Source organism: Sinocyclocheilus grahami, unplaced genomic scaffold (genome assembly GCF_001515645.1).
Source record: "Sinocyclocheilus grahami isolate Dianchi unplaced genomic scaffold, SAMN03320097.WGS_v1.1 scaffold1343.1, whole genome shotgun sequence".
Lineage (NCBI taxonomy): Eukaryota > Metazoa > Chordata > Actinopteri > Cypriniformes > Cyprinidae > Sinocyclocheilus > Sinocyclocheilus grahami.
Window position 1 is genome coordinate 172,609 of NW_015506522.1, and position 15,505 is coordinate 188,113.

Genomic DNA, 15,505 nt, shown 5'->3' on the forward strand with positions numbered 1-15,505 from the left:
GGATCTTGTGACACTGAAGTCATTGAAGAGTAATGATGCTGAAAATTCAGGTTTGCTATCACAGGAATAAATTACATTTTAAATAAAATATTTTAAAATAGAAAGCAGTTATTTTAAATTGTAAAAATATTTTTGAACAGTGGTGTATGAATGAAATTTGAGAGCTGCTACAAAGGTAAAGATTATCAGAGAATAATGACTTACATTTCGATCAGTTCCTCACACAAAGCTAAAGTCTCAATTACTTTTATTGTTCTTTTTTAGGCATTTTTGGATTCTTTGTGGAGTTTGACAGCCTCTGGTCACTATGAACTATAAGTGTATGGGAAAAAAGCAGTGTGAAGATTCATCATTCAAAATGTTTCCACAGAAACAATAGCAGCATGTGGTTTGGAAGGGCATGAGGATGAGTAAACGATGCAAGCATTTTCATGTATCCCTTTTAAGTTAATTGAGAAATGTTTTTATTTTGACACACTGGTGACACTGGTTTACTCATTTCAACTCCTCGCCTTTTCATGCTCTACCAATCCAAGCACAACAAACTGAAAACATCTCTTGTTCGTTTCCCCAAACCCTGTCCCCTGCTCTGTTTCTCACAGCGACTGGTGTCCATATATCATTTTCAGCATGCGTGAACAATAAAAATGTGTGAATGTGATTCAGTTCCAGGCTTCAGAATTCAGTAGATTACTAAAACTGAGTCAAGTTCACACATTTTAAATGCCTCCAAATACACAGTAATGGACGTGCAGAAGATCTCTGAAGCACCCAGAGGACTCTGCAGCTCTCCTGACTCTGTTGCTCCAGGGCTGGCCTCACAGGACCTAAGAGGGATTTTGGATTATCCGTCCTGGCTTTAGGGATTGGAGCTGCAATGTGCTGGATAGCAGAAATCTTAATTCTGCATGGTAAATAGATTATTGAGCATGTGAGGCACCGACAGACATTCCAATTTAGATACTGCCTTCCCTCTTCCCTCTTTCGTCTCTTCTTTAGTGTTTCCTTTTTCTGTAAATCTCTTGAAAACTTTATCCATCCCCCTCTTGTGTCTTTCCTTCTCACTCTGTATTGGTGTAAAAAGCAATGTGTGAATGAGAAGCAGGAAAAGACAAAGGCACAGCATACATCTGGTATTAACATCTGTCCTAGATTTACAGCTGACGGTCAGTGCTAAATACAGGTGTAAATGGGATCCACAACGTCTTGTAATCCGAGCACTCAAACTGCATTTGAGGTACGCATGCAACTGCATTGAATTGTAGATTAAACTCTGATGCACCCATACGGCAGCAAAGAACTGTCACCTTTTTTATGGAAAAACCATCTGAACAAATAAGCACAATCAGTTTGGCGGCACTCAGGTCAGCAGCTTCGGCCTGCTCTCCTCAGGCAGATCCCCCCTATGGTTTCTGGGGATTTGTTTTTTGTTTTTATTTTGAGAAAGTGCTATGCATCATTTATGTTTTTCTTCTCTCAGTACTCTCAAGGCCTGTTCACACCAAGATGAATGTTTGGTGTGTAAAAGCGGTGCCATTAACATTTTAAATTTGAACAGACGGGGCTACTTTTCCCAGAGGATGTTTGTACTTTGAAATTTGTACTTTGATGTACTTCGCATTTTTAATCTTATATCTGAATTTGCCAAGTCTGTTTTTCTCACAAATCCTATGTACAAATTCCAGAGCAAATTTACTTTTCATTAAAATCTAATCCTGTCCGAATCATGTCTGTGAACATCAGTGTCAGGTAAAATACGTCTCGATTTCTCTGCTTACGTTCATGGTTTTATTGCAAGCAGCCACTTCTATAAACTCATGTTTATTTATAATAAAATAATATCAATACATTTTTTATTAAAAGACATATATCATATGTAATGCATGCAACCGTGTCACATGACCTGTAACCACAGAATCAAACATCTAGAAAACACACATTCTCACCTCTGGTCCCATTCGAATGGTTTCCTGCAATTACATTGGGTGATAAGAATTGTACTTGAGGAAAAGTATGTAGTAGTCAACATTTGAAGTGGATCAAAACCTTTCATCAAAGTTATCCTAAAACCTAAAAGTTTTGATCAACTTTTTTGATCCACTTCAAATGTTGACTAGTGTAGATACCCATACAGAATATTACTCCAGTAAAAGTATTAAGTACTCCTTCTTAATTTTACTTGGGTAAAAGTACAACATAACTTGAGTTTTAAATGTACTAAAAAAGTAGTAAAAAGTAGTAAAAGTATTAGTAAAAGTCTTAAAATTAAAAAGTACTTATAAATGAATGTTTATTTATTTAGCAATTTTATATAGCCTACTCAGATACTCCTGCTAAAAATACATGTCTATAAAAATAATGAATGCAAAAATTTTGCATTAGTAACAAGCTTCGAGGATCTCCCGTTCTTGGCTCATTTTGGGTCAGACTTGTACATTTAGTTGACTGTTAACTGGAGACTGATCATTTGAATCAGTGAGTTGTTGACTCAAGAACAGCTGCAATCAGCTCCATACAATTCGTGAATGAATTGTTCAGTGCGATTTACGAACCGATTTAACAGTTCTGTCAGGACCACTATTGTCAAAGATGATTGACAATTAGCATACAGTTTGGATTGGCGGTGTGGTTCTGTTCTGGGCAAGAACTCCCTGCGCATCCATGCAGCCTAGCATGGATGAGAGCAGAGAGAGCAGCAATAACCCCCCAGGGTAAACAGAACAGAACCAACATAAATGTATGCAGATATCGTTAAAGTTCAATAATGTTATGTACACATTTTAGAATTAGTCTGATTCAAAGGAGAATCAGAAGGCTGAATCCTGACGGACAGAGGAGGAGTTGGGGATGGAGGAGGGTAATTAGCTATTGAGCAATGCGAAAACTGCTGATAATACTGAGGGACCTTATATATGAATGCTTAGATAGGTGTCATATTCCCATAGGTAGATGGGGATCAGCTGAGAGTCAGCTGATGCGAGCTTGACTAACGTGACCTGCCAGAACTAACGCTACGCTAGACGTTAATTGAAAGGAATCAGCTCGTTTACGAATCGGACACTGGTATCACGTTGTGTAGGCTAGTGCATGATAATATATCCAGTTCAAAATGATGAGGAACAACATGTTTTTATGAAATGTAGTGAAGTAAAAAGTACAATGTTATGATTTTGAATGTAGTGAAGTAAAAGTTTGTTTCCCAAAATAAAAATACTCCAGTAAAGTATAGATACTTGAAAACTGCACCCAACAGTAAAAAAGTAAAAATACTTAGTTACTGTCCACCACTGCTGGGTTGTAAATTAAGATTCAAACCAAATGTAGAACCCTTAAAGACTGTTTGCGATTTTGGATATACAGCTTTGTTGTCACTGGTTTTCTTCAGTGCAATAGAAAATAGATTAGAACAAATTAAAGATGTTGAATTTAAGGCATTACAAACAGCATTCATTCAATTGAAAATGTCAGAATCTGGAATGGACATCGCATATGAAAATTGGACTGAATTTTCACATTTGCGTTGGTGTTAACAGGCCTTCAGGCTACAATAAAACATGTCCACTCTCTAATCAGCAAGTTCTCAAACTATGTTAAACAGAGCAATACCAATCAAAAGCGCAAATGTGATAAACACCAGCAAAGCCATAATCGTAGGACATCATTCCCTGAATAACTGGGCAGGATTTAATAACTGATGGCAAAGGGAGAGTAAGCAAATATGGCTGTTGCAAAAAAAACGACTACTTTGGACTACAGCTGGTCTGTTTGTTATGGCCTCAAAGGGAACAGCAGCACAGAAGACCCCAAAGCCTTTGTACAAACACATCCACACCCTCAAATTCTCACACTCCATTACAAGAAAAAAAGATGACAAATCCCCATGTTTGGGTGCTTTTTATATTCCCTTTCACTTCAGGCCCCAAATACATCCCTATGTGATCACATGTATAGAGGAGTGGAGCCGAGCAGCCTCTGTTGTGTTTTGCAATCGATCCTTCCGGCAGGCTACAGTCCTCCCACGGGCTGCAATGAGCTAGCATGAGCAGTCAGCGTGATTAGCATCATGGGACAGCAGAGCTCAGAAAAACAAACCCATTGTGGAGCTCTTAGAGCATATGGCGTGTCCACCCACAGCAAGCTGGGGGGAAAAAAGAGGGTAGAATCCAGTCAGATTTCTAATTGGTCACAAAATGTTGACTGTGCTGGCCTGAGAGCGCAGTAAAGGTGAATGTATGGGGTTTGTGGGAGGAGAGGGGCTGGAACGTTACACTTTATAAATAAATGATGAGCTGTTCTTCAAGCCTGATTACTTCCCCCATCCCCTTTCTAGCCCAGCCAGCCCTGCGCCCCCATCCCACCATGCTTTAATGGAAAAATGTGACTGATGCTCCCATTGACCCATGAGGAAGAGCTGGAAAGGCTGGCATAAATCATTAGACTGCTATATTTAAATGATTTAAAAGAGTCTGGCCTTTTTTTTGGACGTTACATATTTCACAGAAGTTTCGCTTCGGACTTAATGCTGTTGCTATCTAATAAACAAATGATTAACTGCCTTACGAATGATTAACCGCACTTCAAATATAACCTCCAAACCTGTTTTGATAATCAACAACAAGGTCTAGGCAAATGATCCAAGCCAAAGACAAACACAGTCATGCTTGATTTATGGGATTTCTTTGGATCTGCAGCAGCAGAGATCTAACAATATGTAATCGCTGTAATCACGCACAAGTACTTGAAGCTTCTTTTTAACAACTGTGACAATTATTAATGCCTAATAATGGTACTTCGCAACATGTAGGTCATGTAGTTTGCCATGGACAGGTAGATGTTTTATGTGCTCACACAGAATTTCCTCATTCATGCATGAAAATATTATGAAGTACATGTCAATGTCTCAGGATTGTTTTTTTCTGCAGCCCCTGGAGAGGCTGGGACATTGAGGGCGCGGCAGGCAGGGGGTGGGTGTAGTCCTGTGTCCAAGGGAAAGATCCCGAGCGTGGGTAGGGAGGATGACCGCGGTGGTTAGATATGGAGGGGACACTAGAGCAGTAGCAGTTGTCCATCGTGCACATGAGAATCTTACGGCCGCCGTACTGCGGCAGCATGGCCTGCTGGGACGAGCTGGGGTTGGGGGAGTCGGCAGGAGTAAAAACGGAGCTGGAATGATGGAAAGAAAGACGAGAGAGGACCAGGCCTGGACTTTATTTTGTGTTTTGGTTTCGTTTGTGCGCGGCAGTCGTCCGCGAGGGGCTGTCACGCTATTTTGTGTTTATTTTATTATTAAAGTTTTCTTTGAGTGTTCGCCGGTTCCCGCCTCCTCCTTCCCGATCTACAAACTACATGTAAGTTTCTAGGGTGTTGCACAGAATGACAAGCTGAACTAACCTTGCTTTGTCATAAAAGGTATATTTATCTGATATTTAAGACTATTTGACCTGTTTTTATTCTTGCACGTTTCTCAGTGTTGGATGTGCTACATCATCCTAACATGTTGTATTTTATGCCCCCAAAAATATCTAAAATAATTAAGAAATTTAAAACATGCTCATCATAAAGGTGTATGTATGAATTGCATTTTCAATATAAAATGTGCAACAAAAAAAAAAAATCTACATTGGTACCCGTCTAATTTGTCTTGCTTCTACCAACTGACAAATTTGTGCCAAAAAACGTACTATCATAACTATTCATGATTACATAGCTAGTGGAATTTTATTTTCATTTACCATTGTTTTATACTAGAATCAATGATCCAATTAGAAAAGGTGTGAACCACCAACTGTCACTGAACCACTAAATTTTTACTTGCCTTCCAGTATTTTTCTCAAGTTCTTTTCCTTTTTTGAGACTTCAGACAGGAATATTTTGGAATTAAGATGACCCACTTTGTAAGGAGGCAGAACACTGCCTGTGCATGACTGTGATCTGTGAAAAGACATGACCAGATTACTACATTCAAAATGTGATTTAGTATTCAATCTATATACATTTATGCACTTTGGCTCATAAACGACATACCTGTCCATGAGTATTTTTACTGGTTTTGTGTTCTACAAAACAAAACAGAACAAAATATTAATCTCCCTGCATGCAGTCTACAAGCTGCTGCTTGACTGCCTCTTTGTCTGTAAACACGGAAAAATCTGGAAGTGCAGATCTGCTGATAACAACCACACAGAGACAGGGAAACATTTCTCACAGGTATGGGCACATTCACACTGTGTTTATGAGAGTATGTAGGTGAGTGCAAGGGGATTTATAGCATAAGTCGGATGGGAGTGTGTTCAAGGAAATATTCACTGCGTCCGAAACCCAGAGCAGTCCAGTCAAGACAGAAATTGGTTTCAGACACACTTCCAAGATACCATGACAAAATGTTTAATAATCGAAAACCGGCCATATTTAATGACTACATTTTTTCTTGCTAGACATGGAATCGTATGTGGAAAACAAAATAATTATGGATTAAGCGTTGTTTACATTGATCAAAAATGACATTTGTGACCCTGGACCACAAAACCAGTCATAAGGGTATATCGTTCGAAATGTTCAAAATTGAGATTTATACATCTGAAAGCTGAATAAATAAGCTTTCCATTGATGTATGGTTTGTTAGGATAGGACAATATTTGGCCGAGATGAAAATCTGGAAGCTGAGGGTGTAAAAAAAGCTAAATATTGAGAAAATTTGTCCAAATGAAGTTCTTAGCAATGCATATTACTAATCAATTTACGTTTGAATATATTTACAGTAGGAAATTTACTAAATATCTTCATGGAACATGATCTTTACTTAACATCCTAATGATTTTTGGCATAAAAGCAAAATCAATAATTTTGACCCATACAATGTATTTTTGGCTATTGCTACAAATATACCCCAGCGACATAAGACTGGTTTTGTGCTCCAGGGTCATATTTATGAATTGATTTACTACTTTCAATCAGACAGCATTTTTCCCCAGCAGCTTCCAAACCGCACACACAGGATTGTGGGATATCAGACAGTGAAGGACGAGCAGATGAAGGCATCTGTGAAGGGTGAACGTAAGAATCGACCTCACCTTCATAAAGTTAATATCCTCTGCCTTGTCAAACACAACTTGGACAGAGCTGAGCAGTTTCTTGGCCTCCTGACGGCGTTCATTGAGCTGGAGGGTTTGGGTCGAGTTCTCCTGGCAGTATTTGGAGTGTGCTTTATCCAGCACCTCTAGAGTTCTCCCCAGGTCATCTTCTAAGAGCTGGTGCATTTTGTGATACTGCACACGCACCTCCTCCTTCAGCTGCTGTACCTTATCCTGCACAACACACACACACACAAACAAGAGTACATACTGAATTTCTATAGTCTCCCTCATTGTGAATACTTAAAGAAATAGCTCTCTGTAGGAAAGGAAACTGAATACAACACTAAAGATACATTTTTGACGGTTCTGTCATTTTAAATGGAAAGTAAATCAAGAGTTTTGTTTCATTTTGTTAAATCGGTTAAATTTTTCTGCTTCTCAGATGTTTACTCTGAAAAAAATCCCCAGCAGTATTCTAGTTTCGGTTTCTAGTTTCAGAAAAGATTACAACAATGTCTCAGACTTTACCAAAGTACACAATCAAAAGACTGAGATTTAAAAAGGAGCTATGCTATCCACATTTATGTAATAGATCTATAATCCTACTGTATTGAAAAATTATCACATCAGCGACAAAGATTAATAATCCAAAGTGATTTCCTAAATGCGTATCTAAAGCTTTAAAAGAGCAACCACAGAGCAAAAATAAGCAAAATCTTACTTTAATCTAAACTATTTTATATCCTCTGAATAAATAAAGGTGGAAAACAACAATGTACAGTACATTTGATGGTGTTTGTAGTGCAGTTCACTGAAGACAGCTCTGAAGGTTTAACAGTCTGTGAGCTGCACAAAAGCTGCGGTATCTGCACTAAATTATATTTTAGAATCTTAATATACTTTCACAAGATCATCTGGAACCACACACCACCTTTTTATTTTAGAAAAGCTTGTATAAAAGGTAAACTTTTAACCTTACTGATTAAACTGCATTTTACTTTTTTATTTATCTAGTTTTTCAAGCTCAGGTATTTCATGTAGTATTTATTGTATTTTTTAAAAGTTTTCATTTTAGTTCATATTAACAACACTTTCATATTTATGTCAAAACATGCAGGCCATTATGTCAGTCATAAAACGTTCCGATTTGGTTTCTGATCATTTTGTTTTCGTAGCTTAATATGAGAAAATTCCACATGTGTCAGCACAGCTTAGCTCTGTTATGTGATCTTGCACTTCTGTTGTTTTGCTTTTCATGTATACAGGTTGAATGAAACGTCTTTATGATTTGATAGCATCCTAAGATTTTCTTTTTTCTTTTCTTATTCCTGTTTTTTTTTTATTCGATTTAATATTAATTGTTATTTTCATACTTTTTTTAATGTGGATCTCAGGAAAACCAGCAGCTGCTGTAAAAGCTAATAGAGATTCAAATCCGAAACATGGAGACTTAGACCAGTTTTGTACTGCAACATACTGGAGATGAGTCAGTCATAAAACGTTCCGATTTGGTTTCTGATAATTTTGTTTTCGTAGCTTAATATGAGAAAATTCCACATGTGTCAGCACAGCTTAGCTCTGTTATGTGATCTTGCACTTCTGTTGTTTTGCTTTTCATGTATACAGGTTGAATGAAACGTCTTTATGATTTGATAGCATCCTAAGATTTTCTTTTTTCTTTTCTTATTCCTGTTTTTTTTATTCGATTTAATATTAATTGTTATTTTCATACTTTTTTTTTTTTTAATGTGGATCTCAGGAAAACCAGCAGCTGCTGTAAAAGCTAATAGAGATTCAAATCCGAAACATGGAGACTTAGACCAGTTTTGTACTGCAACATACTGATCTAATTAATTTTCCTTAAAGTCCCCATGAAATCAAAATTAACGTTTTTTGGGTGTTAGTATCAATATGTTAGTCTAAAGGTTATCTATAAGGCAGGGTGCTCCAAAACCGTGACAAAATTCGCATTTAGAAGATATAAGCATTCAAAGCTTGCAGTTCGGCCCTTCCGCCAAAACGGCTCAACGATTTTTTTGACGTCACATCGTACTTCAGCTTCTCATCAAACTTTCTGTCCAATCAAATGCTCTCTAGAATCCGAAGCTCCCGCCCCCTACACTATAAAATAGACGCTGAAGCCGCGGCTGAAATCGGTCACTTGTCCACAGAATTAGTATTTTCTGTACAGTGAATGGCACATAGTGCACTATATAGGGGACAGGGAACAATTCAAACTGTGTATATATGCATTCCATTGAGGAAAAAAAGAAGTCTGGTTTCGCGTTGTGTCACGATAACTACCGCACCGTACACGCACTCTGCTCCGGTCCAGAGACACGGTAGCACAGAGCAGATCACATGCGCGAGTCGGCGCAGACCACAAAAAAAACGGAGCTATTTGAATTCTACACAGAATGCTATATTTTGTAGCAATATGGATGAGATTGTGGCTGGCATACCCTGTCAAATGCGGCTTTACGGAGCTCAACAGCTCTAGCCCAAGCTGTGATATAAACGAGCGCTATTGGCCATTTTAAAAGGGGGCGGGGCTGCTTGATATGTCCCGCCCTGTCTTCCTGTTTCAGTTAAAAATGACGTCAACACAGAGTAACGCTGCGTGTATAAGCATTTCAGGGGACCTTTAAACAACAAAAATAAAACTGCAGACAGGGAGAAAAGGTCTACACAAGGCTTAAGCACAGACGCTGCCAATGTCATACCAAAAACAGCCTCTTACATATTCATTAGCTGCAATAGAATGTGAGGGGAGAGACATGCAGACAGATTGACAGAGGAAGACAGAAGCGTGTGTGTGCATGCTCCCATCAACATCTCCTTACCTCCACCAGTAGTTTGTCAGACTCCAACTTACACAGCTGCTCCTCGATGTCTTTCACTCGATCGTCAATGCGATCCTGCTGCTTCATTAACATATGCTGAAGGGAGAGAAAAACAACACAAATCAAACCTTTTTCCCCAGATTCATGATCCGTCAAGCTCAACAAAACAGAATGACTCCAGGATCAAGGATCACCTGAACTATGAACTATTTTTAGAAATGTTTTCCATTGTAAAGTCAAACCCAAGCTAATAAAAGCAATGCATTCACCACCTACTCCAAAATACGACCCCAAACATCCCACAGACCCTTTTTATGACATCCAAAAAAAATCTTATTAAAGCAAATGAGGAAAACAAAACATGTCGGCAATGAGACTAATTCGTCAGAATCACACACGCACATTTGCTTTGTGATTCTGCCTGCTATTAGGTGTCTGGACAGGTTTTTAAATTGGATTCAGAGGAAGCCACTAACCCCAAAGCTCCCCCATCCCCCAGCCAAATCAAAGCCTGACAGTGTGCTGAAGCTTTTATAATCCCCTTTATACTCGGTCTCACATGCTCACAAGAACAACACTGCACTTCACCACACCAAAGTCCACAGGATGCTGAATAACAAGCCAATTTAGTCGTTTAATCACATAAACGTCCATGCAACATGCAATAGGCTGACTGCAAAGGGAGAATGCAGCTGTCATGACAACAATAACGCACATTGTGCATGCACGAGTGTGCGCATTATTAAGTGTGGAAATTTGAAGCAGCGCGTGAGGGGGCAAGGCCGCCTCGGCCTCTCATTTTGCTCGCCATCTCTCCCTTTGTTTGCACGGGCTTCTTTCAGTGTCAGTGACAGATTGTCATGTTATCCCAGTATAGTGAGATGTGCGCGGGACCACTGCAAGATCTATAGGTCACATGAGAGGAGACACATTCTTGAGGCCTACAGCAACCCGGGCTCCTGCAAACCCCTGCATGGGTGCCAGGCAAACAAATAGCATCTCTACAGTCAACTGTTAACAGCGGTCACTGGTCACCATGGACACTGATAGAGCGCAACGGTGCGGAAGTAAAAATCACATTCATTTTCTCCATAGAGAAACAGACATGAGCTCCGAGCTCACAAGTCAGCATCATTTCAACTTTTTTCTTTTTAAATCTGTTAAAATGGCAAATTAACAATGAAATATTACATTATCCACCATTATGAAGCAGGATTCATCAATCATATGGTTAAATTATCATACCAATACCACCGTTATCCGCACAAACAACTTGATGGAAATGCACATAATTCACATTCTTTCTTTTTTTCCCCCACTTTCTTTTTGCAAATTTCAAAAAGATTTGCTTCATATTTGGATGGAAACCCAGCTAATGAAAGGCAAATTAAAAATAAATAGGGCTGCACTATTAATTAAAATAAAATAAACATTGCAATATAGGTTAGGTTGCAATTTAGTGTGTTTGAAAGTGATGCGCTGTATTCATTTACAGCTAATGATCTGCTTTCAGTGTCTCAGAGCAACTTGGTTTACAATAAATTCTGCTTTACACAAACTACATGCTGCTTGTAACGCAATGTGTGCCAGGATCAATTTATTTCGACATTTGCATAATTAATTGAAGAATTTAAGACATAGTATTGTAACTTGTAGTAAAATAAAGTGTTATAATTTTAGGGATGCACCGATATGAACATTTTGGCCGATACCGATAACCGATTATTCTTTATTTTTGAAAGCCGATAACCGATATGTTGGCCGATAAATCTATATCCAAATTGTTATATACTTTTTGAGAGCCTGATTACAAAAAAGGTCTCATCATTAAAAGCCACATCCCAAACACTTCAACATAAGCAGCCTAGTTTGAACGGTGGTACGTTTTAAAAATATTTTTACTCTCCCATTACCAAATTTAGTCATAAAAAAGTCTTACAAATAAATAAAATAATGCATACAAGTCACTGGACATCATTACACGTGTAAAGAATCAAAATGAATGCGCCACAGATCAATAAAACGGAATAGCCTCTGCACGGACATGGCGGGCTAGAGTGAGCGGAGGCCGGTGGATTGAGTGAGCGGAGGCTTGCGGTAACCACATGTGACGACCCCGGGCTGGACTCCACTTCGTCCACGGTGAAAGCGAATGAAAGTGAATATCTCTTTGGATTTGAGACTTTAGTCTTTGCAACTTTACAGATCTTCTTTATTCACCAAGAGCTTGTAACACTCCAAAGAGAAAGGAAAAATTGAAAATTGAAATCAAGGGGTACTTCAAAAAACTATTTTCAGCTAACAAAATTTTTTGTGAATGCCTGATCTGGGAGCTCGTTAAAGCTGTTTTTTATTTTATTAAAAAATTATGTGATTTTTTAAAATCAAATTATGTTAACTATTCATATTTATTAATTATTTGTTATTATTTGTGAAATACCAATAAAATACAAATATTTTGAGTTTTACTGACAAAAACCTCAATGCACTGCACTCACTGAACAAATCCGAGATGAAACGTCGATTATAAATCTACTTAATTTATTAATTACCAAAAAGTGCTGATAAAAATGTTATGTACATTCACTTAGCAGCATGTTAATACCAAATTCAAAGACAATTGTAATTTGATCTCTCCTGAGCTTTGCGTGAGGAGATCTGTTTGTGTGGTGAGCAAAGCTGCTGTCCATGTAGAGCGTTCCATTTCAGTTAGCGTGCTGTCATTAAAGGCAGCTGTCTATGTAGGCAGCAGACAGCAGAACAGCTCACTACGGTATGGAACAATCAATAGTTTTTAACAGATGAGTGTACCATTACTTTGGTCTTACATACTGGCATTTCGAGCACCGTGTCAACAGTGGTATCAGACTGAGTCACTGATTACACACAGTTATGAGTACAGGAAACTGTACATCTTCAGCTCGACAATGGCCAAAGCTTCACGCAACATACCAGCAGGAAGTTACAGAAAATTACTGCTCTCCTGGTGCCATTTAGCTTAACAGCAATCAAAAGAGGACCTTTTATTTAAGGTTTTTAATTTGTTACAATTGTTGGCGTACAGATTAATGTATCCGTGTACTATACATCTGTGCAAGCGCTTCTCGTTTCAAAACACGCAGATGTGCAGATACGATCTGTCAATCTCTTTTGATTGGGAGCATGGAAGGTAGCATCTAAAGAATCTACAGACAATGAACTGTTTCTGTGATAAATGTAAGCCATTTAATTGCAGCGATGCGACGCCTGATGATAGGCTTGTTGATGGCTTTAAGCTTTTAAGGTGAAGAAGATCGGAGCTCAGACTGAGACCAGAATTATCTGGTTTTGTGGGGTAGTGTGAGGGGCGTGTGTGAATTTCACAGCTAAATGCTGGATTGAGTTGATTTATTTCTGCAGTTTGTAAATGACTCAAAACAACCTACGTACATTCACAGCAAAGACAAAAGGTCAGGCATCCTGGCAGCTATATGTGAAATGTGCAAACGGCACAGTGCTCTGAATGCATAGTGATAACTTACAATTCACTTATAAATGGACAAAACCTCATGTGTGCTTCGCAGTATTCATTCATAATCACGGATAAAAAGATTTTCAAATGAATGGTGCATGATTTCATAAAACAGATGAGAGTACAGGTTCATTCAAAGAAAGGTCAGTATAGACACATCCTACATACAGACTGACACTTTCCATGAATACAGTGACCTTTCTGTGCTATTAGAAAGAGTATTTGCAGTAAGAGCTATTAGATGTTTCATAAACCATTATCTAACATAAAACTACCCCATCATGAAAAGTACCTATATAATGAGCACATTTAATATTTACATCCCCACTTAATTGGTGATTATGGCCTGTCCTACTTCAAATGTCTTGATCTCATTGACTGTTTCCAACACAAAATCGTACAAAAACGTCAATTTTACTCAAAACATACTCTGAATTATTTATTAAAATATTTATTTATAAATGTATTTAAATGTAGACACTTTTTAAAAAGTTTCATTAAAAAGTTGCAAAAACCAAAATAGAACTAGGTTGCTAATAATAGAAATAATTAATTAATAGAAACTAAAACACCTGATATCACATTTAGATTGATCTCCTAAAAGTGAAATATAACTATTGTTGTGTAGTTCAATAATGGGGCTTTAATGTATAAAGCATAAATGACCTCAGTGGAGATGCTATTGTAACCAAGGACAGATTCATACTATATATAACTGAATCTATGTAAAAGCTTTTTTGGAATTGCTGACAGAACTGTATCGTCCACCTGATCATTCATCCTGAAATTGATTATTGTATGTATAAAACATCTCTATATATATTCAACAACCTAACTTTTAGATGTGCTCTATAAGCTTACACAAGCATTTTCTGTACTCCGTTTAACCACCACTGCCACAAAATAAATTGTAATTCATTTGAATTAATCATTTTAAAAGAATCACACAGTCACAAGCTAGCAGTTTAACAATAGTTAGACAAATCCTTCACTGAAAGAAATCACTTAATTAGAAAGAGTGGTTACTGATAGAACATCTGATTTGCTTACTGAACTGCACATTTTTACTATCCAGCTAGTTGGTATCAAAATACAACAAAATGTAGTTCAGTGGTCACCAACCTTTTTAAGCCCAAGATCCCTGACCTCGGCCTTTATGAAAGACAAAATCTACCTATTGAAGTACTGATAGAAAAAGACAGTTAAGATTGTACTTCCAATTTGAGGCCTTTCATGGTCATTCAGATTGCTTTTTTTTTTTAACAAGCAAATTGACTGATTTCGATACTGGTTGCCACTAGGGATATGCCGGTATCAAATTTTCATGTCGCGATTAATTGCTAATGCTTTTAACACGGTATACGGTATTATCACGATATTGAAATTTAGTTTTAAAAAAGTCCTGTCATAATACTGTATCACAGGTTTAATAACTTTTTTCTTATAACAAAAATAACTGAACATTTAAATGCAATAAAGCAATACAGAAAAATGTATGAAGTTAAAAGTTTTACACAGATTAAAGTGCAAAAGAACTATAAAGACCAATGGGTATCACTACACAATAAGACCTCATTAGTTAACCTTAGTTAATGCATTAACATTCACAATGAGCAATAGTTACATTTGCTACAGAAGTTATACAAGTCTTGTTAGCTCATTAAATAACACGGTTGTAACTTTCAATTTTAACAACCTGTTATTAAATATTGGAATACCTAAGATTAATGAATGTTCAGAAGAATTTTTCATTGGTAGTTTGTTAACTAATGTTAACTAACGAAGCCCTAATGTAAAGTGTGACCGAACAATAAAGAATCAAAACACTTTCAAACAATATCTAGGGCATGTTGTAGTCCAGATTAAAATGTAAAAAAGTTTGAAAATAAATAGCCTATAGAGAATGAGGATTTACGTCACAATGTTTTAAGGCGCCACCATATTAGCAGGATACGCTTTCCGTTGCCATGGTTACTTCGACAGTGAGACCGAAAGAAATAGCAACAGAGAGAGAGAGAGCAGATTAATTTAATAAATAAATTTCTGCGATACGGCGCAGTTTTATGGGAAAATGGAGA

At 37.6% G+C, this 15,505-nt stretch overlaps 1 protein-coding gene across 1 annotated transcript in view; it reads right to left on the bottom strand.

Annotated features, from left to right (window-relative positions):
- Positions 1-5,592: 5,592 nt before the first annotated feature.
- Positions 5,593-15,505, bottom strand: part of trim8a (tripartite motif containing 8a) — an 18,817-nt gene continuing 8,904 nt past the window's right edge. The window contains exons 2-5 of the mRNA XM_016255511.1: positions 9,917-10,012; positions 7,071-7,304; positions 6,025-6,056; positions 5,593-5,931 (exon numbers count right to left, since the gene is read on the bottom strand). Coding sequence (XP_016110997.1) covers positions 5,808-5,931; positions 6,025-6,056; positions 7,071-7,304; positions 9,917-10,012 — 486 coding nt within the window. The 3' untranslated portion in view covers positions 5,593-5,807. The remainder of the gene's footprint in view (positions 5,932-6,024; positions 6,057-7,070; positions 7,305-9,916; positions 10,013-15,505) is intronic.